Source organism: Capra hircus, chromosome 19, assembly GCF_001704415.2.
Source record: "Capra hircus breed San Clemente chromosome 19, ASM170441v1, whole genome shotgun sequence".
Lineage (NCBI taxonomy): Eukaryota > Metazoa > Chordata > Mammalia > Artiodactyla > Bovidae > Capra > Capra hircus.
In genome coordinates, this window is record NC_030826.1 from 11,908,394 (window position 1) to 11,933,416 (window position 25,023).

The 25,023-nt window shown below is 41.7% G+C and overlaps 1 protein-coding gene across 8 annotated transcripts in view; it reads right to left on the bottom strand.

Moving 5' to 3' along the window:
* The window catches only part of BCAS3 (BCAS3, microtubule associated cell migration factor), a 592,226-nt gene extending 572,065 nt beyond the window's left edge, over positions 1-20,161 (bottom strand). For 3 of the 8 annotated variants that reach the window (XM_005693143.3, XM_005693140.3, XM_013971822.2), the window contains exons 1-4: positions 19,744-20,160; positions 18,264-18,351; positions 14,125-14,179; positions 5,927-6,002 (exon numbers count right to left, since the gene is read on the bottom strand). In XM_005693143.3, coding sequence (XP_005693200.1) covers positions 5,927-6,002; positions 14,125-14,179; positions 18,264-18,334 — 202 coding nt within the window. In that variant the 5' untranslated portion in view covers positions 18,335-18,351; positions 19,744-20,160. Of the gene's footprint in view, positions 1-5,926; positions 6,003-14,124; positions 14,180-18,263; positions 18,352-19,743 lie in introns of all 8 variants that reach the window. The other 5 variants (XM_005693141.3, XM_005693139.3, XM_013971824.2 and 2 more) reach the window with 3 other exon arrangements.

Below are 25,023 nucleotides of genomic sequence, written 5' to 3' on the forward strand. Positions count from 1 at the left end.
CCTGGAGGAGGGAATGGCACCCCACTCCAGAATTCTTGCCTGGAGAATCCCAAGGACAAAAAAGCCTGGCGGGCTACAGTCCATGGGGTCACAAAGAGTTGGACACGACTGGGTGACTGAGAGCACACACGTGCACACAACAGCTGAATGAGGATTAAGGCTGAAATGCTCTTTTCAGCCAGAAGATCCCCTGTGCAAAGATTCCAAGGTATAAAAAGTTCTCTGCTTTTAGTGACTTTTGAAAGGGAAGTGAGGTTAAAGTATAGATACTGAAGCGTTGTAGTTAGATGGGAAACGATTAAGAGTTTGAGGCATTTGGGGATATCTAAGTGAAGATGTCTAGGAGGCGGCTGAAATGGGGACCCAGGCACACTAGAGCAACAGAGGCTTACAGCCCCTACTCTCTTTGCATGCCTCACACACTTCCTACTCTATACCTCACCTTTTCTGATAACTGATCTTACCCTCCCCCCGCATCAAGCACAGGGACAGGCACACAACCAGCTGAGCCAATTCTAATGCAATATCCTTGGCCACTGCAACTATTCCCATAACTGGAAGGTAATCCAGACTGAGCATGCTGGATTGCCCAATGGACTCTTTTTTCCTCTTTGATCATAAAGTTATGAACAGAGAGCTTTGAGCAATCACTGCTCCAACCTCGTTAGACAAGTCGGAAAAGAGAAGAAAGCATCAGAGAGGAGCAGTGAGAAGTGGAAGACTCAAGGGATTAAGCCACTATGCTTCCCAGCCATGGGAGTAGGTTTAAAAAGAATTCCCTATGGAAAACAGCATCGTGGTTTCTCAAAAAATTATGAAGAACTTATGAGCCAACAATTCCACTTATGGGTATTACTCAAAAAGAACTGAAAGCGGGGACTCAAAGAGTTATTTGCAAAAATAACTGCTAAAAGCAACATTCTTTGTAAAGCCAAATGAAAAGATAAAATGATTTTTAAAACAAACAGAATATCACACAGACTTAGAAAGGAAATTCAGACACATGTATGATATCACATGAGAAACGCTGGGCTGGAAGAAGCACAAGCTGGAATCAAGATTGCTGGGAGAAATATCAATAACCTCAGATATGTAGATGACACCACCCTTATGGCAGAATGTGAAGAAGAACTAAAAAGCCTCTTAATGAAAGAGGAGAGTGAAAAAGTTGGCTTAAAGCTCAACATTCAGAAAACGAAGATCATGGCATCTGGTCCCATCACTTCATAGCAAATAGATGGGGAAACAGTGGAAACAGTGTCAGAGTTTACTTTTGGGGGCTCCAAAATCACTGCAGATGGTGATCGCAGCCATGAAATTAAAAGACACTTACTCCTTGGAAGGAAAGTTATGACCAACCTAGATAGCATATTAAAAAGCAGAGACATTACTTTGCCAACAAAGGTCCGTCTAGTCCAGGCTACAGTTTTTCCCAGTGGTCATGTATGGATGTGAGAGTTGGACTGTGAAGAAAGCTGAGCGCCAAAGAATTGAATGCTTTTGAACTGTGGTGTTGGAAAGACTCTTGAGAGTCCCTTGGACTGCAAGGAGATCCAACCAGTCCATTTTAAAGGAGATCAGTCCTGGGTATTCATTGGAAGGACTGATGCTAAAGCTGAAACTCCAATACTTTGGCCACCTCATGTGAAGAGCTGACTCACTGGAAAAGACTCTGATGCTGGGAGGGATTGGGGTCAGGAGGAGAAGGGGACAACAGAGGATGAGATGGCGGGATGGCCACCGACTCAATGCACATGAGTTTGGGTAAACTCTGGGAGTTGGTGATGGACAGGGAGGCCTGTGATTCATGGGGTCGCAAAGAGTCGGACACGACTAATCAACTGAATTGAACTGAACTGATGACATCACTCAATGATGCCGCTTATGAGGTGGCTTAAGTACCTCCAACTCAGAGACAAAGTAGAATGGTGGTTGCCTGGAGTTGGTGAGAAGGAGAGAATGTAGAGTTGTTGTTTAATGGGTATAGTTTCATTTTTACAAGGTAAAAACAGCTCTGGAGATTGGCTGTGTAACAATGTGAATGTATTTACAACTACAGTACACTCAAAAATGGCTAAGAAAGTAAATTTTATGTTAAGCACATTTTACCACAATTAAAACCTTTTTTCCCTTAAACTGATCACATGCAACTAAAAAAAAAAAAACCCTATTGAATAGAAAAATTGATATCTAAGTATATTCTTAAACCTTGATATTAGAACTGACCAACCCAGGATAGTAAGAATTACCCCACAAAGGCTAGAAAGTTGGCAGTTCTTAAACTGGAGCAAACCCGCTGATTAAACCTGATGTGTTTTGGGACTCACACTACATGCTCACCTTTAGAGAACGTGACAGAAAATGTCAGGATATTAACCTGCTTTGGCTACTTCTTATATCTTTTTCAGTACAGTGAGTGCCTCAAGAAAAACAATCTTGCGTATAAACGAGACTGCCTGAAAGCAAAAACAAAACGATAACCATGACACAAAGGGCCTTAATCCTCCTTTCTATAAACTCCAACAGTCGCAGTCTCTACCAGACACCAAACCAGATTAGGAATGGAGATACCCAAAAGGATCCGGGAAAGGAGAATCCCAATAACTCAGATTCCTCAGAAGTATCTCTCCTATAAGGTGTTACCTACTCCACCCCCAACTCTGATAAGCCCATAATCAAATGGGCTGCAACCCTGTGGTAAAGGGCCAAGTGGCACCATTTAATAATTCCATGATGAAAAGCAGAGTTCTCAGGCCTGTTAGAATAAACAGAAAGAAATCACCAGAGCATAGTTCAATTCAAAGACTGCAAGTTTTAAATTAACAGCTAATAGAGTTTCACTAATATTATAAAATAACTTAAATCTATGGACAGGTAAAAGACCTCTAAATTGTTTTGCCAGAAAAAACTCCAAGTCTAGCAAAGAGAAGCCTAAGTACCTAATACAATCTCTGGGTACCCAACTGCTCGACAAAGAAACAGGCTGCTGAGCTACTATGGTTGCGGCCAGAAGCAGCCTCTCCACTGTCTCCCTTACGATGTCATGACAGACAAAAGGCAATGATCAAGGAATCACACCCCAGCTGTGGAAGACAAAACCAGGGAAGGGTGGGTTGGCTGATCAAGAATCTCTAATGCAATGGAAAAGTGCCAGAGCTAGCGGTAAAGAACCAGCCTGCCTAACGCCAGAGATGCAAGAAACGCGGGCTCCAACTGTGGGTTGGGAAGATCCCCTGGAGGAGGGCACGGCAACCCACTCCAGGATTCTTGCCTGGAGAATCCCATGGACAGAGGAGCCTGGAGGGCTACAGTACAAATAGTCTGAAAGAGTCGGATATAACTGAAGCAACTTAGCATGCACACACACGGCCTTCTTCAGAGAGATGCTGGACTTGCAGCCAGTGAACCCTACTTTTTCTTTCCCATGCCAAATTTTCTTTCACTTATAAATATCTCAGAAGGTCTGCCACACAAACACCTAAATAAAACATTCCTAAAGAAAGAACACAAATAAGAGACAAATCCAAGAAATGCTGTAAGAGACTGGGGAAGTTAAGGAGGATCAAATATCTTGGTAATATTTACTATGGCTTTAAGTCACACACATACATGTGTGCACATGCACACACACCCCTAGGGCCAGAGATGATAGAAAGAATATCCATAAAAGTCCAGGACAAAATTTCATACACTATCAATATGATATAGAAAGGAGTGTGCTACAATATTTAACAGGAAGATGTATAAATTTAAAAGTTTAATAAGTCAACTAAGATACAGGATACTCTTAAGGACAACCATTATAAGTTCAACAGAACACAAAGTCCCAAATAAGCGGTATCCATCTACATTTCTAGATGCAAATGCATTGCACTTCAATAATGCAAAGGCTTTATAAAGCATTATTACCCCAGCAATTCTTATTTGCTGTTAAAAAGAAAAAACTTTCCTAAAGATTATTTTGATAACATTTTTAAGTTAATTTTGTGAATTTTTTTTTTGACCATGCCGTGAGACTTGTAAGATTTTAGTTCCCTGACCCAGGATTGAACCTGGGCCACAGGCAGTGAGAGTGCAGAGTCCTAACCTCTAGACTGCCAGGAGTGGCCCAATTATGTGATTATTTTTTTAAGTCATTTTACTGCCGATATAAACCTTTTAAAAATCAATTACTTTTAACATTCTGCATATGCTTTATAATTTTTTGCTATTGTCTAATATTTTCAAGACCATGACCACATTTCCTTTCTTATTAAATCAAGAAAATCCTCTAATACATTGACATCCACAAAGCAAATACACTTGCAGAAGAGAAAAGAGTCTGAATTCATGAGGAAATGGTGACAGGAACCAAAAGATGACAAACACGTAAGCAGTTCTTAATAAAGAATGGAAAAGAAGAAAAGGAAGAAGAATATACTAGTGACAAGGAAATTTTAAATATAAAAAGCTTTCAGAGAGAAATACTGTAGGAAAAGGTTATGTATCATAAATAAAAGGTTATGTATCATACATAAAGGTTATGTATCATATATAAAGGTTATATATCATAAATATACAAACAAATGTGTTATTCTGCTCAGTACGGCATAACAAGTTGCCATTGCGGAAGTGACAGCCTCCCGCGTTCTGGACAGTAGTTTTTAAAGGAAAATGTGGAATCTTAAATGTCCCAGAGGAGACAAAGACTCAAGAGTAAGGTACCCATCAATGTCCAACTAGGAAATGAAAACAACTCAGTGTATTCGTAATTGGGAACTTAATACAGACAACTGGTCCCACACATGGTGGCCTACTGAATCAGCAACAGCAGGAAGCCAATACCACCCCTAAGCTAGGAAGACAGGGAGGAAAGCAGGGTCCTGGGGTCGCCCCGCAGAAAGGCGAGTGGAGCTGCCCAGGGGAAGAGAGAAGCATGGAGGAAATGCAGCTGCCAAAAGAGAGGGAGAGGGAATAATACTCTCCCTTGCTCCCATCCCCCCTTCAGATCTCCTACCAGTGCCTCCCAAACTCAGCCAGAAGACAACAGACAAGGAGCAGCCCTTTGCAGGAAGGAGCAATGACATGGAAGGAAGGTGTCTAAGAACAAACGGGCCTTGGACTGGCATAAATTCTGCTCAGGAATATAATGTTTTTTAAAAATAATTTCCCTTTTATTTAATTATTTGGCTACACCAAGCCTGGGCTTCCCTCATAGCTCAGTCAGTAAAAAATCTGCCTGCAACGTAGGAGGCCCGGGTTCAATTCCTGGGTCAGGAAGATCCCCTGGAGAAGGAAATGGTAACCCACTCTGGTATTCTTGCCTGGAGAATTCCATGGACTGAAGAACCTGGTGAACTACAGTCCATGGGGTCGCAAGAGTCGGACACGACTTAGCAACTAAACCAAACTACCACCACCACCAAGCCTTGCTTGCAGCATGCAGGATCTTCCGCTGTGACATTCGAACTCTGAGTTGCACCGTGTGGTATCTAGTTCACCAACCAGGGATTGAATTCGAGCCCCCTGCACTGGGAGCACAGAGTCTTAGCCACTGGACCACCAGGGAAGTCCAGAAAAATATTTGAAAGTCTAAGAAGGTCAACACTAATTTTTACTGTGCTGTTATAAATCCCATACAACTGACCAAACTTGAATTAGAAAAACTTTTTTTCTAAGAAATTGTTATCTTACTTGGACTTAAAGTTTAAGGCTAGGCACTACATGTACAGTGACTCTAAGACTTGTACAATATTAATTCTAATCAAGTTTCTATAGTTGAAAATAAATGTTTTTTGAAAACTTAAAAAGTCATTTTAAGAGAAAGTAACCTGACAAAAGGTAAGGGTTCTCTTTTTGAAATCAGGTCAACCTCAAACATTTAATTCACATGCCCCCCTCCCACCACCCCCCCCCCACCGCTCCCCGCAAAAAGTTAAAAGCATACCATTTAAATCTGCATTTTCAAATCTGACCCAAACTATTTTCTCCTTTTCTTCTGTTAGAGGTGTTCCACTGTAAGCCTGTATAGTAAACAGAAATATTTGAATGAAAATGTTTTATAGCACGAATACTACTGATGTTCAAAACAAAGAGTAACTGAACCCCTCCAACCTCACCAATCCTACATCTTGAGAAATGACACATTTTGTAATATTTTTATTTTCAAAGAAAGCTATCCAGGAGTCTGATAATCTTGGTCAGAAAAGGGTTTTTAGCCTATGAACTGCAGAAACCTAAAATACAATGATGAGAGTCTACTGCAGTGTCACTATAATTCAGACACTCAAAAAACGAATCTCCTTTACTGGTCAACAAATAAAGCTGAAGAAATAAACCAAACCACCACACACATTGATTTAGTTTCCAAGTGTTTAGGATCAAGCAATTATACCCTACCTAAAACTGTCAAGATCATTACTTTCCGCTAATCACCAGTTCCAGGTAGCGGGTGCTGGCCAGAGTTGGGGATGGAAAAACCATTACTTTTTCAGTCTCTTATCTGGCCTCTAGACCCAACCTATAAGCTTTCTTGCAAGCCCACAAGGGTCACAAAGATAAGCATAAACTGCTGTGAAGTCACTGGGAGAGTATCAACAGTATCCACCAGCATTCTTTTTACAGTGAACCACTTTTAAAGTTTTTATTGAATTTGTTACAATATTGTTTCTGTTTTATCTTTTGGGTTTTTGGTTGTGAGGTATGTGCGATCTTAGCTCCCTGACCAGGGACTGAACCTGCGCTGCCTGTGCTGGAAGGTGAAGTCCTAACCACTGGAGTGCCAGGGAAGTCTCCCGTCAGTATTCAAAGGGAGTCATCTCTCCACAAAGCAAATGCTTTTATTTAAAAGTATCTAGATTTTCTAGGTTGTATATACTTGCAAGCACTGAGGATGTCCACAGAAAACTGCAACATTTTCAGTTATAAAGTGATACTCAGTTCACAGAAGTTATTTAATATAAACTGTATCAAAAGCTTACAAAAACTACTATCCAATATATAATGCATTATACATGACTTGCTTTAAATTTCCATGTCACTTTATAGCCTTTTTCTGTACTATACAGTGTTAATGGCCACTAAAGATATTACTAAAAGACAGGATCATTTTAATAGTAGGTTTATTAAACAAAAAGAAAATGTTATCTTACACATTCATGTGATTTCAATTGTCTTTGTTTAAAAAAAAAAAAAAAACCTGAGATATGTATAGTACAACTAATTCCTTTGGAGAAAAGGAAAATCTATACTAGAACTAACTGATTCATCTACTTTATCTTCAACCGTCTCATCCTCATCTTCTTCCTCTTCTTCCTCTGTCTTGCTCTCTTATCCTTAAAAACTCTTGAAAAGTCCCTGGGTATCCAGTGGTTGAGAAACCACCTTCCAATGCAGGAGAGGCAGGTTCAATCCCTGGTTGGGAAACTAAGATCTCACATGCTGCAGGAGCAACTAAGCCTCAGTGCAGCCAAAAATAAAAAATCTTTAGAAAAAACAGAACAAAACTTTCCCTATTAAAAATAAAGTTCTCACCTGGGAATAATTTTAGATTATTAAACATAGCACCGAGAGTTCTCATATACCAGTCAACCAATTTCACCTACTATTAACTATCTAATCTAACCAAATCTTACCTTACCATGGTACCTCTGTCAAAACCAGTGACTAACACGGGTGCTTTACTGCTAATTAAGCCTCAGTCGTTACTGGGATCTCAGCAGTTTTTCCACTAATGTCCTTTCTCTGCTCCAGGATTCAACCTAGGGCACCACATTGCATTTAGGATGACCCCCTTTTCCCCTGTCAGGCTCTCCATTAACCTGGTAGAGCAATAATACATTTTCAAATCTTCTTCCATTTAGCATAAGGCTGCTTGTGTGTGTGTGTGCACCAAGTCACAGTTTCATTGCAACCCTATGAACTGCAGCCCACCAGACTCCTCTGTCCATGGGATTCTCCAGGCAAGAATACTGGAGTCGGTTGCCATTTCCTCCTCCAGGGAATCTTCCCGAACCAGGGACTGAATCCACCTCTCCTGCACTGCAGGCAAATTCGTTACTGCTGTGCCATAGGAGAACCCTTAAGGCAGCTTATCACCTCCTTAATCAACATTCTCCCAATTCCTCTGCAACATTTACACAATGCTCTCCTTTGACTTCTGGCCAACATGCAGCATGAAACAAGGTTAAAAGAGGCTTTTCAGTGGATTGGGATTCTTAAGACTTCTCTCTCCCCTTCGGGGAGAAACAAGACTTTCACAAGGCTTGCAATACTTTTGCTACGTCTTCAGGTTTTCATCTCTCCTCAGTAGACATACTGCTCTCTACTAAGCATTTTTGAGAAAATTCTATGAAGTTGACCAAAGCATATTGTGTGCCTTCCTGCAGGTTGGCATCTAGAAGGCACGTGACATCATGTCATTTTGCCTCCCAGCTTTCGATGATATCCTTTATTCATGTTTGAGTCGTTTATTGTTGGTGACGCACAGACTCACCAGGTGCCGATTCAGATTTTTTTTTTAATATGTACACACTGCTCTATCTATTTGGCTGCACTGGGTCTTCGCTGCTGCACGCAGGCTTTCTCTAGTTGTGGACGGTAGAGCTACACTCCAGTTGCAGTAGGCAGGCTTCTTGCGGCGGTGGCTTCTCTTGCTGCGGAGCACAGGCTCTAGGCACCCGGGCTTCAATAGTTGCGGCCCAGGGACTCATTAGTTGTGGCTGGAGGCCCCTAGAGAGTGCAAGCCTCAGCAGCTATGAACAGGCTCAGTTGCTCCACTGCATGTGGGATCTTCCCAGACCAGGGATCAAACTGGTGTCCCCTGAATTGGTAGGCAGTTCCTACCCACTATGCCACCAGGGAAGGCCCCCATTCAGGTTTATCTGCTATCTTACTGGAGGTCAGTGTACTGGCACATAATTTCTCCCCCAGCACTGATTTTTAGCCCTCCTTCAATCAAGATCCAACAGCACTGCTCTCTTATTTAGACTTGATGGTTTTATCCCATTACTGATACAGGACTTGTTATTTCTCCTTTTATTCCTTACCTGGTTTCTAAAACATATACACATTAAGAAGCACAGAGTTATTACTGAATTTAAAAAAACACAGCAACAGTCACTGTAGGTATGTTTTTTCTTCACTGGAGAGAAAATAACTTCCATTGCATGCTCTTTGTCAAAAGTATTACTTTTAATTATAGCAAATTATTCTACAGAGACCACATATAATTTGCTTGACTATTACTGACATTTGGGCAGGCTATAATTTTATTTAGATTGATTTGGCTGCCCTGGGTCTTCGTTGCAGCATGTGGGATCTGGTCCCCTGACCAGGGATCTAATCCTGGCCCCCTACATTGGGAGCACGGAGTCTTAGCCACTGGACCACCAGGGAAGTCCTGTGGCTACAATTTTTCACACTGAAAAATGTCAAAATTTCTCACTGAAAAGTTCTCAGCTGTAACTTTTTTTTCCTGAGAATTTTTTAGTTAAGTTTTCCTAAGTACAATTATTAAATCAAAGGGCACAGCTTAGAGCTTCTAACAGCCATCAATGACATCTGTTAAACACAGCAGGAATTCACACTATTTCTGACAGCTGAAGAAGCCGATATAAGTCTGACAACACATTTTCTCCCTCTTAGGGATATTTGGAAACCCAGAGAATAATTTTTAGGTTCCATGAATTCAGTGATTCCCAGGATAAAGCAGGAATTGGAACATAACCTCAACAAAGATGTATCATTTTCCACGTGGCTGAATGCAAAATGGCAGATTCTGGATTTGTTGTTGTTCAGTCGCCAAGTTGTGTCTGACTCTGCAACTCCATGAACTGCAGCAAGGAAGGCTTCTCTGTCCATCACTATCTCCCGGAGTTTCCTCAAACTCATATCCATTGAGTCAGTGATGCTATTCAACCATCTCATCCCCTGTTGTCCCATTCTCCTCTTGCCCTCAATTTTTCCAAGCATCAGGGTCTTTTCCAATGAGTCACCTCTTTGCATTAGATGGCCAAAGTATTGGAACTTCAGCATCAGTCCTTCCAATGAATATTTAGGACTGATTTCCTTTAAATTAACTGGTTTGATCTCCTTGCAATCCAAGGGACTCTGAAGAGTCTTCTCCAGCACCATAGTTCAAATACATCAATTCTTCGGCACTCAGTCTTCTTTATGGTCCAACTCTCACATCCATACATGACTACTAGAAAAACCATAGCTTTGACTAGACAGACCTTGGTCCATAAAATGATGTCTCCAGCTGTATAGGTTTGACATAGCTATTCTTCCAAAGAGTAAGCATCGTTTAATTTTGTGGCTGCAGTCACTGTCTGTAGTGATTTTGGAGCCCAAGAAAATGAAATCTGACACTTTTTCCACATATCCCCCACTTATTTGCCATGAAGTGGTGGAACTGGATGCCATGATCTTCGTTTTTTGAATGTTGAGTTTTAAGCCAGCTTTTTCACTCTCCTTTTTCACCTTCATCAAGAGGCTCCTTAGTTCCGCTTCATTTTCTGCCACTAAAGTGGTATCATCTGCATATCTGAGGTTGTTGATATTTCTCCCGGCAATCTTGATTCACCTTGTGATTCATCCAGTCCAGCATTTCACATGATGTACTCTGAATATAAGTTAAATAAGCAGGGTGACAATATACAGCCTTGACGTACTCCTTTCCCAATCTGGAACCAGTCTGTTGTTCCATGTCTACTTCTAACTGTTGCTTCTTGTCCTTGCATGCAGGTTTCTCACAAGACAGGTAAGGTAGTCTAACATTTCCATCTCTTTAAGAATATTACACAACTTGTTGTGATCCACACAGTCAAAGCTTTAAAATAGTTAATGATGAAGAGGTAGATTTTTTTTTTGGAATTCCATTTCTTTTTCTATAATCCTGTAGATGTTGGCAATTTGATCTCTTGTTCCTCTGCCTTTTCTAAATCCAGCTTGTATATCTGGAAGCTCTTAGCTCATGTACTGTTGAAGCCTAACTTGAAGCATTTTCAGCATTTCCTTGCTAGCCTGTGAAATGAGTGCAGTTGTGGGGTAACTTGAACATTATTTGGCATTGCTTTTCTTTGGGACTGGAATGAAAACTATGGCCACTGCTGAGTTTTCCAAATTTGCTGGCATAATGAATGCATCACTTTGACAGCATCATCTTTTAAGATCTAAAATAGCTCAGCTAGAATTCCATCACCTCCACTAGCTTTGTTTGTAGTAAGACTTTCTAAGGCTCACTTGATTTCACATTCCAGGATGTCTGGCTCTAGGTGAGTGACCACATCATCATGGTTAACTCAGTCCTTAAGAGCTCTTTGGTACAGTTTTTCTGTGTATTTTTGCCACCTTTGCCTAACATCTTCTGCTTCTGTTAGGTCCTTGACATTTTCGTCCCTTATTGGGCCTATCTTTGTATGAAATTTTACCTTAGTAACTCCAATTTTCTTAAAGAGATCTCTAGTCTTTCCCATTCTATTCTGGATTAAATGTGGAAAAAAGGGACCATGGGTCATCAAATCTGGTCTACCACCTGTGTTCACTGGAGAAGGAAATCTCACCCCACTCCAGTATTCTTGCCTGGAAAATCCCAAGCCTGGTAGGCTACAGTCCATGAGGTGTCAAAAAGTAGGACACGACTTGTGACTGAACAACCTGTGTTCATAAATCAAGCTCTATTTTAATACAGCCATACCTTTTCTTTTATGTAAAATGCAGTGCTGAGCAGTTGTAACAAAGACTATATGAGCTGCAAAACTTCTCTGGCCCTTTAAAGAAAGGGTCTGCCTGACCAAGAAGCTTTTTTTAATTTGGCTGCTCCAGGTCTTAGTTGTGGCACATGGGATCTTTAGGTGAAGAATATAAACTCAGTTGCAGCATGTGGGATCTAGTTCCCTGACCAGGCATAGAACCCAGGCCCCCTGCATGGGAACCATGGAGTCTTAGCCACTGGACCACCAGGGAAGTCTCTAGACTGTGAAGCCTTTAGGACAGGCACTGAGAATCCCTTAACACAGCACCCAACCAGTGGCACCTGGTTGAGTAAAATCTGCTGCCTGAATTTTTGCTTTCTTTCCACAGTCACTAGAATAATGACTTACACAATGCAAACTTATTAAATGACTATTCTATTTCTTAGATCCATAACTACATCTTTACTTCCACAGGTACCTAACTCTGATCCCAATCTTCACAGTCAATTGCATAGCTTATCCCCTTCCTGATGTATAATCCTCATAAAAACTAAGTTAATCTTCCACCTTGCACCATAACATTCTTGGCTAAAATCCAATCAGTTTTAGCAGCCCCCTATTTTCAATCTATTGCTCAATCCAGTATTCTTGTTTCTCTAGAAAACTCTCCAACTAGTCCCTCAAAGCCTCTCATCGCAGTCTCTCTCTTCCAGCTGACAAAAACTGCTTGCTATGCAGGGTATCCACGAACACAAAAGGTGCCTTTGAAAAATTTTATAAAGGGGCACTCTAATGGGAAGGTAGATTATCAAGATGTTCAAATGCTCCTCCCTTAGAACTAGCCTCATATCAAGACTCAGGGGGTAAGAGAAAGGTACAGTTTGTAGAAGACCAAGTTGGATTTTGGCCCTGATTGCACTCTAAGCCTGGGCTATACAAGAGTCTCTACAGCCACAGCAACTTTGCTGCCTACCATACCCAGCTGGGCAGTTTCCTTCACTATCACATTTGCATTCATTTCAACTGACCCCACTTCCAATGTCCTTTGGAACTTGACTCTTTCACTCTTCCTTTGCTGTGCATTCCCTGAGCAATTAAATATTCAGCCTGTTACTACCAGGTGCAGCACTTACTGATATGTTACTACTACCTCTGACTGTTTCAAGCCATTGACTTCCCTACTTACCCAAGTTTCTCAAGAAAAGAAAGCATTTATGTTGCCTTCCAGGCCCCAGAGATCTTGCCATCATGACCTATTTTCATCAAAGTTGACTGAATATAATAAAGGAAGACCAAATATGCCTTAATATTTTCCCTTATTTGAAGAACACAATTGATGTAATACAATTGAAATCTGGATTTTAGACTTTTCCAGGACCTTCTCCTAAAGCTGGGACACTGGATTTATGAATGCCCTTTTTCATCACTGCAATTACAGATATCATGGCAGTCGGAACACTGACGGCACCAGAGAAAACCAGAACTCTTCCCCTTTAGGAACTCCACTAACCAGCAACTTCTCAAAGATACTGTTTCCAAGAATCACCTGAGATTCTTCCTAGAGACACAAGTTACTGGAGGCCGCCTCAATTCCCTTAAGACAAACTCTCCTGGAGATGGGCCTGGAAATTATTATTTTTAACAAGTGCACCAAGTGTTATCTACGTTAATTGAAGTCTGGGTGATGGTGCACTAGAGATGATCCCAGGAGAGTTGCTCTCATTCTTTATTCTCACAGTTACAGAGTGAGCAGTAAAGGGCTTACTCTCTTAGAGTAACAAACCATTGGTCACTCAGTTGTGTCCGACTCTTTGCAACCCCATGGACTGTAGCCCTCCAGCCTCCTCTGTGCACAGAATTCTCCAGACAAGAATACTGAAACAGGTAGCCATTCCCTTCTCTAGGGGATCCTGACCCAGGATCAAACCCAGGTCTCCTGCACTGCAGGCAGGTTCTTTACCGTCTGAGCCACCAGGGAAGCCCTAGAGTAACAAGACAAGCTCTAACTGGCATAAAACTACTGTTCAATATGAAAGTGATACAGATCTGCACTCAGTATTTGGTTAATATAATATCTCGTTAACCAAATGCAAAGCACATATTGCTTATTTCACTTTCAACAGGCAACATTTAAGGCAAGAGAAAGATTTTGGAAACAGAACCCAAATAGGCAGTCCCAAGCCCCATCTCTCAACTAGTACCTCACCTTGATTCCTCTTAGGAAATCAAATCCTAAAGAAACATAATTATGACAACATCAGCACAAAACTAAGGCACATCTAACAGCAACAGCAGGAACAGTTCCACACTACCAATGCTCGCAATGCTAAAACATCAAAAGTCTTTCTTAAGTTGATAATACTGATATCAAACTCAGGGAACAGAATATTTCAGAACTTCCCTGGCCAAGAGTAAGACGTGGTATTTCCGAAACCAGAGAGATACTTACCTGAGGCACAACATCTTGTAGAAAAGTCACAACACTTTCCATGTAGGACTGCTCCCTGAAAAGGGGGTGAGATGGACAAAATTTAACATGACAGCTAAATATAAAACAAGGAAAAGCTCTTTCTACATGCTCTAAGAAAGTTATTCATAATACTTAAAAAAGAAAAAAACAACTTTCATCACCAGGTAATTCTGCTAACTTGCTTTCTTAATTTCTCTAAATATGTTTTTAAACGCAAATGAGCTTTAAATTTCTTTCAAACATTAACTCTGTTTAAAAGTCATGTGTTTTGGGTTTTTTTGTTTTGTTTTGTTTTTTTTGGCTGTGCAACATGGCATGCAGGATTTCAGTTTCCTGACCAGAGATGAAACCTGTGCCCCCTGCAATGGAAGCAAGGATTCCTAACCACTGGATCATGCAAGTGGTTAAGAATGAAAATGGAAGTCCCTCCATTTTTTTAAATTGAAATAGACCCCAGTTCCATTCCTGGGTTGGGAAGATACCCTGGAGAAGGGAAAGACTACCCATTCCAGTATTCTGGCCTGGAGAATTCCAGAACACTGGGTCACAAAGAGTAGCTTCTCTGGTGGCTCACCTGGTGAAGAATCTGCCTGCAATGTGGGAGACCCGGGTTTGATCCCTCGGTTGGGAAGATAGCCTGGAGAAGGAGGGAAAGGCTACCACTCTAGTATTCTGGCCTAGAGAATTCTATGGACTGTTTAGTCCGTTGGGTTACAAAGAGTCGGACACAACTGAGTGACTTTCACTTCACTTCACTTCATAGTTGAATCACAATATTGTGTAAGTTTCAGGTGTACAGAGCAAAGTGATTCAGTTTTCTATTTTTTCCTAATTCTTTTCCATTATAGGTTATTATAAGGTATTGTACATAGTTCCCTGGGCTATACAGTAAATCCTTATTGTTTACTTTGTGTCTACTAGTGTGTATCTGTTAATCCCATACTCTTAGCTTATCCCTCCCCTTCTCTTTCCACTTTGGTAACCATAAGTTTGCTTTCTTTATCTGTGAGTCTGTTCATCTGTATTTGTTTTTAAATTCCACATATAAGTGCTATCATAGATTTGTCTTTCTTTGCCTGGCTTACTTCACTCAGTATGATAATCTTTAGGTTCATCAATATTGCTACAAATGGCAATATCTCATTCTTTTTTATGGCCACACAGTCTCTTATTTTGATATACTGGGTTTGCCAAAAAGTTCATTTGTATCTATTGTACCCAATAGATACAACTTTTAACTTGTACGGAAGGAGTGATGAGAGAAGACTTGACTAAAGCAGGATCTTCCTAAGTCAGAGAAGAAGAATGCCCTAGTTAGAGCAAGAAAAACTACTGCTGATGACTCAGTATTCAGTGACCTTCTCTTTAAATTGGTTATGAACCTAACCCTAATCCCTTACCTCTGAACAGCAAAATGAATCTGTTTTGATGCAGGTGCAGGCATTAGGCAGAGAAGGCAATGGCACCCCACGCCAGTACTCTTGCCTGGAAAATCCCATGGACGGAAGAGCCTGGAAGGCTGCAGTCCACGAGGGTCGCTGAGGGTCGGCCACAACTGAGCGACTTCACTTTCACTTTTCACTTTCATGCATTGGAGAAGGAAATGGCAACCCACTCCAGTGTTTTTGCCTGGAGAATCCCAGGGACGGCGGAGCCTGAGGGGCTGCCATCTATGGGGTCGCACAGAGTCAGACATGACTGAAGCGACTTAGCAGCAGTAGCAGCAGCAGCAGGCATTAGGAGTTATTAAGAAATCCTCACAGAACTTGACATAGGTAAGGCATGAGAAAATATCAAAATGCATAAAAGTGAAGAACTATTGAGGACACTGCATGCGTGTGTGCGTGCACTGTCATGTCCAACTCTTTGCAACCCCAGGGACTGTAGCCACCAGGCGCCTCTGTTCACAGGATTTCTGCAGGCAAGAATACTTCAGTGGGTTGCCATTCCCTCCTCTAGGGGATCTTCCCAAACCAGGGATTGAACCCACGTCTCCTGTGTCTCCTGTATTGGCAGGCAGATTCTTTACCACTAAGCCACCTAGAAGCCCATATTAAAGATCCTGAAGATATTTCAAATGTGAAATATATGGGTATCAGCAAATGGAGAAAAAAAAATTATTCAAAACACCAAATCAACTTCATTTTAGAGAAATGTGAAAAATTACATTTAGAGGAAACAATGTGAGTTATTCTAAATCCTATTTTTTTTAACGGCAATATGCTTAGATACCTATAAAAACTGATTAGGCCTTCCTCTCCAACCTCATTTTTCTCCCCCTCTCCTTACTTAGCCTGCTTCAGTCACATGCAACTTCAATTTCTAGACCACACCAAGCTCTTCTTTGAATCAAGACCTTTACATCAGCTTTTGTTCTCCATGGATTCCTTCTCAAACTCTTCCCTGTCTTTCAGATCTCCAGCCTTAGTGTTACTTCCTCAGAGAGGCCCTCCCTGACAGCCTTAAATCACACCCTCCGATGTCACTCTCCATCAGAGCCCACTGGGCACTGATCACAGCCTGTAATTACTTTATGAACTGTGTCCCCCACTGGAATGTAAACTCTATTACAGAAAGGAATCCCTCTCTCATATTTACCTTTTATCTCCAGAATCCATAGTCAATATTTAGGCATAGAGTAGATGCTCAACCATTATTTGTTAAGAGAACACTGAATAAGTTAAAGAACTTCAAAAAAACTCTAAAATTACATGTTGCATAACGAAAGCAATATATGTGGAATACCATATGGTGAGGCAGCACAGAACAGTGCATAAAGCGCACAGACTCTGGACACAAACTGCCTGGGTTTGATCCAGGTTTCCTTTCTCGGCTGTTATCAAGGAAAATTGGTATCTCTCAGCTTTGGTTTCCTCACCTGTAAAATGAACACTGAAATAGTACCTAACTCATAGCTAATAATATGCTTAACCTATTGCCATGGTCCTTAGTTAGTGAAGGAATATACAGCCCTGGGAAACACAAGAGGAAAAGGAAGGAAGTTTAATGGTAAATTATCATAGTATGTATATATTTCTGTTAATCTACAAAGGGAATCTTTATGTAACATGCTAAACTGTCCAAGGGAAATAATCCAAAATGCTACAATTCCCTTATGAACATTTTTGAAAGACAGAAAACAAACTTCATCTCCTCAGCCAGGTATCGAAGGGTCTTAATTGTCCACCCGAACCTCCTTTAAATAGGTCAACTTCCCTAAGATTTCATTTATGAAAACAGCTTGCCTTTCCCACATCTGCTTACTCCGTCCCCTTTGCTGAAAATGTGCCCTTGATTCTAACTGCCCAAATTATATTCTACTTTTAAAGTACGCTATAAATGTTATCCTCTTAATGAAACCTTTTCAGAGCTAAAGTACTCCAACTAAATACTTTCCCTAAAATATTCCCTCTAAATTCTCATGCTATTTTGCTGGCATCTTTTTTATTCATTATAGTGCTTACAAGTATACATATCTTAAACTACATTAGATTATAAGCTCCTAGAAAGTACAGATATGCTTTGTCAAAAAAAAATGCTTAAAATATAGAAATGTACTCTCTGTGACATTGACTTTGAAACTTTCTGACTGAGACCTGGAGTGATATATTTTACATCACAATATAGTATTCTTGTCAGGAAAATCCCACGGACAGAGGAGCCAGGTGGGCTACGGTCCACAGGGTCACAAAGAGCTGGACACAACTGAGCACATCCACACACACATAGTAAACACACACATACATGTGAATGAATATATCTATGTGCTTGTCAGAACACAATGCTAACCTCCAATTATATTTTCTATTATATTCTATTTTTTAAATGGTCCTGATCGACTATACTGATTTAATGACCCACTAATCGTTAAAGCTGAGGTTTGAAAAAACAGTACTCATGTGTTTTTCATGTAGTCTATAAATGTGCTAAACACATCAACTTGACCCTCCAATTATTGCTTTTATTTGGCTTTGGCAATCAATGATATCTGTCATCCTGTAAAGCCAAGTTAAACAGATTTTCAGAAGTAAGCACTGCTCAGGAAAGAAACCTGATTGTTAGTTACTATTCTGAGTAATCTTTCTTTCACCTATCAGGTTCATCTGAAATTCGCTTACGTGACAGCCTGAGGGCGAACCACAACTCCACCAGTACAACGACTGGGTCTTCTGGGGGAATCTGTAGCCATTGCTTCATTCACAAAACCTGTTTCCAGAATGAACAGACAGACAAAAAAAAAAAAAAGGATCATTACTGTTCTGGATAAGAAGATATATGATTGCTCGCTAGAGATCCGTTGTCAAAAATACATAAAATATAGGAAAATTTCCCAGCAATTCCTCTTATACCCGAAAGGGCAGAGGGCAGAATAGGAAGAAGCAGACAAAAGTACTTTTCAAACTACTGTGAGGTCTTATTTGGACCAAGCCTCAGAACCACAAAACATAGTTAAGACTCTTGTAGGACCCGCTGAGCTCCTGTTAACAGAAACTAGGAAGGGATGGAAAGTCTAGCAGAGGATCACTTTATAAAAACAAATGTGCTACCTTTGTGAGCCAAAATTAGAGAATTAACTGAACTCTAATGTTGAGATAATAAAAAATATACAAGGTACAGTTTTTTTAAGACCAAATGGAGCAGTGAGGTAACACCTTCCAACTAAGATCTTTCGTAATCTATCAGTAAGACTACATATGTATCCTAATGGGTGTTTTCTAGTCTTATTGTGGTGATCACTTCACAATATATACAAATATCAATCATTTTGGGTACATCTGAAACTAATCTAATACTTCATGTCAATTATGTATTTTAAAAGAGACTGCATGGTCACAGTTTAACAAGATTTTCAAAATCATATCTGTTAACCCCTCTGCTATTGTAACCTAATCACCAGAGTCTAAGTAAGTAATAAAAACTTATATGACATTAGAAGCCCTTTATCCTTTCCAGTCCCATCACTACATCCTGATTCTTGAATGTCTAACAAGCATCTGAACCACTTGGGAGGTTTTAAAAGCACGGAACACACTTGGTTAAGGTTAAAAGAGACAGCAATGTGAAAGATCTTAGGAGACAGCACATAGCCTGGAGCTAATCTTGAAAGCACCTAAAGCCACCTCTTTTAAAGCAAGGGGCATTCTATCACCTTAATGGAAATCTCGCCCACAGACGATTCCCATCTGCTACAAGCGAAAGACCCTCTGCCCCAGCTAGTCCAGGGACCCCTTCCTCAGAAGGGACCTTCACCTCCAGCCTCTCAGCCCTCTCATTTCCATTCCACCCTTTATTTCTCGAAACACAGCCTCCCAAGAAACTGTCTTTAAGGACCCCGTCTCCCGAGGACGACCCTCGCCAGCCCCTCAGGCCCCACTCTCTTGAAAGACATCAGCACGGCGCTACCCACTTAACCTCCAACACCGAGCTGCCGCTGCCCCCGGCCGCCCTCTGGCCCCTGGCCCTGCCTCCCCTCCCCCTCCGACCTCCAGAGCCCCTCCTCGCTGAATCTCCGCCAGCCAAACCGCCTGCCCTCACGCTGCCCGGCCCTGGTCCTCGCCCAGCCTCCCCCGAGCCACACCGCACCGCCAGCCCTCTCACCGGCCGCCCCGCCGGTAAACGCTGCGCTCCAGCTCAAGGCTCAGTGTTTGGAGTCTCCCCCTCGTGATTGACGGTTACCACTTCCTACCACGCCTCAGCGGAACTACCTCTCCAGCCAATCCCAGGAGCACACCGACCGCGGCCGAGCACCGCCCTCAGGGGTCAGCTTCGCCAACCAGCAAGTAGGAAAGAGGTGGGCCCGCCTCCTGAATTGACCCAATCCGCTGGGGCTCGAGGGAAAACAAAACAGTACGCCGAGTTCGAGTGAAGACGAGGTGTCAGGTTCGGTTGCGAACGCAGGCAGGTGGCTGGGAGTTACAAGCACGTCTGTTTTCCTCTGTGCCCAGCGCCTTCATGGCCCAGTCACAAAGCGTCATGCCGCAGAAGCCCGTGCCCCTCACTCGGGCGTCGCAGCCTAGCAGTCAGACTAGACACCGGGACGGGTGTGTTTACATCGAATTCTCGCGACACCTGGTTCGAAGCTCAAAGCACGTGGACATGGCAGCTGCCAATCACTTTTCGCTGGCCACTCAGCCATTCCGAACCCGCCTTCTGCCCCGCCTTTTTCGATGTGTTTACCTTCCGGGAGCTGAGGCTGGTTTGCCCCCTGTGGGCTCTCGGGAGCCGGGGTGGTGATCTGAATAAGGGTACGGCTGTCTTGTTGTCTGTTTAACCTAGGTGGTGGACCACGCCTGACTCCTTCCTCACTTGTTTACATTTCCCGTAAGGAACAGATGGAGATCTCCCTGGGGTCATTCCGTCAGTGACATCTTTTTTTTATAATAATAATATTTATTGTTATGTTGACCTAAGCACTTCATAAGTACTATCAAATTTAATACCTCTGACAGTCCCCTGAGACTATGGATCATTAATAGCCATGGGGTTTGTAACAGAAATGTTGATACCTCAGTAAAAATTTTAAAAAGGTTTTAGCACCGTGAGAAGGAAAAAGTTTAGTCGCGAAACTGTCTCACCGGAAATATGCAGTTAATCAGGTGCTGGAAAGATAAATATAGATATAGCCAAGAAGCCACCCATTTGATTATGACGCTCAATTAGTGCCAGTAAAAAAGGACACCCAAACTGATATTTATCAGCCCAATGTTTGAACATTAGGCTAATGAAAGATTTTGAGAAAAATTATCTTCTTCCACTACACAAATGCCCAGCACCATCAGTCTTTTATGATTTGCTTCCTACATGAAACCCTATAAGGAAGGAATCTTTCCCAATATTTTGAATTCTTTTTCATCTTTTACTATCCCTGGCTAGCTTGTTATCTCTGAAAATGTTTTTTTGGTATGTCTTATTTTCTCCCACGGAAAGTTAAACTCCGCCGAGGCATGAGTTCAGTTCAGTTCAGTCGCTCAGTCGTGTCCGACTCTTTGCGACCCCATGAATCGCAGCACGCCAGGCCTCCCTGTCCATCACCAACGTCCGGAGTTCACTCAGATTCACGTCCATCGAGTCAGTGATGCCATCCAACCATCTCATCCTCTGTCGTCCCCTTCTCCTCCTGCCCCCAATCCCTCCCAGCATCAGAGTCTTTTCCAGTGAGTCAACTCTTCGCATGAGGTGCCCAAAGTACTGGTGTTTCAGCTTTAGCATCATTCCTTCCAAAGAAATCCCAGGGCTGATCTCCTTCAGAATGGACTGGTTGGATCTCCTTGCAGTCCAAGGGACTCTCAAGAGTCTTCTCCAACACCACAATTCAAAAGCATCAATTCTTTCGTGCTCAGCTTTCTACACAGTCCAACTCTCACATCCATACATGACTACTGGAAAAAACATAGCCTTGACTAGACAGACCTTAGTCGGCAAAGTAATGTCTCTGCTTTTGAATATGCTGTCTAGGTTGGTCATAACTTTTCTTCCAAGGAGTAAGTGTCTTTAATTTGATGGCTGCAATCACCATCTGCAGTGACTTTGCAGCCCCCAAAAATAAAGTCAGCCATGTTTCCACTGTTTCCCCATCATTTTCCCATGAAGTGATGGAACCAGATGCCATGATCTTCGTTTTCTGAATGTTGAGCCTTAAGCCAACTTTTTCGCTCTCCTCTTTCACTTTCGTCAAGAGGCTTTTTAGTTCCTCTTCATTTTCTGCCATAAGGGTGGTGTCATCTGCATATCTGAAGTTATTGATATTTCTCCTGGCAATCTTGATTCCAGCTTGTGTTTCTCCAGCCCAGCGTTTCTCATGATGTACTCTGCATAGAAGTTAAATAAGCAGGGTGACAATATACAGCCTTGACGTACTGCTTTTCCTATTTGGAACCAGTCTGTTGTTCCATGTCCAGTTGTAACTGTTGCTTCCTGACCTGCATACAGATTTCTCAAGAGGCAGGTCAGGTGGTCTGGTATTCCCATCTCTTGAAGAATTTTCCACAGTTTCTTGTGATCCACACAGTCAAAGGCTTTGGCATAGTCAATAAAGCAGAAATACATGTTTTTCTGGAACTCTCTTGCTTTTTCCATGATCCAGCGGATGTTGGCAATTTTATCTCTGGTTCCTCTGCCTTTTCTAAAACCAGCTTGAACATCAGGAAGTTCACGGTTCACGTATTGCTGAAGCCTGGCTTGGAGAATTTTGAGCATTACTTTACTAGCATGTGAGATGAGTGCAATTGTGCAGTAGTTTGAGCATTCTTTGGCATTGCCTTTCTTTGGAATTGGAATGAAAACTGACCTTTTCCAGTCCTGTGGCCACTGCTGAGTTTTCCAAATTTGCTGGCATATTAAGTGCAGCACCTTGACAGTGTCATCTTTCTGGATTTGAAATAGCTCAACTGGAATGCCGTTACCTCCACTAGCTTTGTTTGCAGTGATGCTTTCTAAGGCCCACTTGACTTCACATTCCAGATGTCTGGCTCAAGATGAGTTTATATTGTTGAATTTCCCTTAACACCTAACAGGCCTGAATCCAACAGATGGTTCAAAATTCAGAGTTAGTTAATTAAATCATTATTCTCATGTTGTCTCTGACCCACAAAAGGGAATAAAGATGAAATCCAGAGGAGACCAATAGGTAACAGTAACAAGTAGAATAACTAGTATTTGTACAAAGTGTTTCAGTCTAAATGACTGTTGTATATGCATTTTTAAACTCCATAACTCTTTCACTATTCCCCTTCAGTTATGGAAGAAACAAGGAGACAAATATGATAAACACAAACTCATTCAATCAATCAATATCTGAACACCTACTAAGTGTCAGTCATGCTCTAGACTCTGGAGATACAGCAATAAATAAATCAACCAACGTGTCTTTCTTCAAGCAAAGAATTTGCACTCTGATAGGAAGACAGAAATAAACAGACAAAGTGAAGTGAACTGAAGTCACTCAGTCGTGTCCGACTCTTTGCGACCCCATGGACGGTAATCTACCAGGCTCTTCTGTCTATGGGATTTTTCAGGCAAGAGTACTGGAGTGGGTTGCCATTTCCTTCTCCAGGGGAATCTTCCTGACCCAGCAATCGAACCCGGGTCTCCTGCATTGCAGGCAGACGCTTTACCGTCTGAGCCACCAGGGAAGCCCTCAAAGAGGGAACTTCGAATAGTGTAAAATGCTATGGGGGAAAAAATAAGCCAGATAAATAGAGATAAGAGATATAGCTTATTTTAGGTAATGTGGTAAAGGAAGGCCTCTAAGGAGATGGCATTTGAACCAAGATTTCAGTGAAGCAGGTTTTAAGCAGCTCTGAGTGAAAAGCAGTTTAGACAAAACGAACAACAGGTACAAAGGCCTTAAGAAAGGAGTGAATGTTGACGAAGAATGGGGAAAATAGTGTGGCTAAACAAAGTGGATTGGGACTTCTCTGGTGGTCCAGTGGCCAAGACTGTGCTCACAATGCAGGGGCCCCCGGCTCAACCCCTGGTCAGAGAGCTGCATCTCACACACCACAACAAAGAGCTCACATGGCTGCAACTAAAAGTTCCCGTGCCGCAATGAGATCTAGCAAAAATGAATGTGTTCCAAAAACCCCAAAGTAGATTAAGTAGAAAATGATAGCAAACTAGTTAGGAAAGGTAAGCAGTGGCCAAATGGAGTATAGCGTATAGAATTATAAGGAGTTTTAGTTTTATCCTAGGGTGGGACTGTATTGGAAGACTTCCAGTTAGGAAGTGTTGTGATCACACTTACATGTCTAAAAGACCATTATACCTACTAAACAGACATTAAACTGTCTTTAGGGAGGGGCCAAGAGTGGATGCAATGGGTCAAGTAAGGAGGCTATTTCAAGAGACCAGATGGGAGAGCTATCTAGAACTGGGGCTAGAAGTGAAGCAGTAGAGGTGAAAAGTAATCAGTTTCAGAATATTTTGGAAGACAGAATTGAAAGAACTTGATAATGGGTTGGATGTATAAGAGAAGGGAAAGAGAGAATCAAAGATGCTGCCTGTGTTTTGGGCTTGAGCAACTGAGGAATGACATATTATGGATCTGATGAACCCTCTTGAAGTCACACATTTTTTAGTGGAGAATTTCTGTGATTTGGTTTCATCCTTTGTAAACTGTAAAAAGAATATTATGCTCCTCTGAAGATTTTTTTAGTAATGTGATGGTTTGGTAGGAGGTGTGTTTTATTTTATGTTGTTTACTTTATTGGGTCTTTTTTTTCTTTTGGCATGTGAGATCTTGGTTCCTAGACCGGGGATTGAATCTCTGCTCCCTGCAGTGGAAGCAAGGAGTCCCAACCACTGGATTGCCAGGGAATTCCCAGTATATTTTTCTAAGTTTTAAAACTTTGAAGAGTTTAATGCTGGTACTGTTTATCTCCATATCAATTGGTACAATTTGCATCATGTTTTATACTATTTTATCTTTGCAAAGACATCACATACACAAAAACACACATTCAACAACTGAAAAATACGGAATGCTTCATTAATTTGCATGTCATCCTTGTGCAGGGGCTATGCTAAACTTAGTACATATGTATCATTCCACTTGGAGGGTATGTGTTGCCTAAGCAAGCAACAGCCTCGTGGGATTTTTATGAGATGTAAATAAATTTAAAATTCTTGGGACTTTCTTGGTGGTGTAGTGGTTAAGAATCCTCGTTGCAATGCAGGGGACGCGCGGTTAGATCCCTGTTTGGGGAACTAAGACCCCCACATGCTGTAGGGCAACTAAGTCTGCAAACCACACTGGAGACCCTGTGCACTGCATGATGGAATGAAGATCCCGTGCGCTGCGACTGAGACCCAACACAGCCGAATAAATAAATTTTTTTAAATAAAATTCTCAGAACCAGTTAGAAATGTGTACAAATTTAC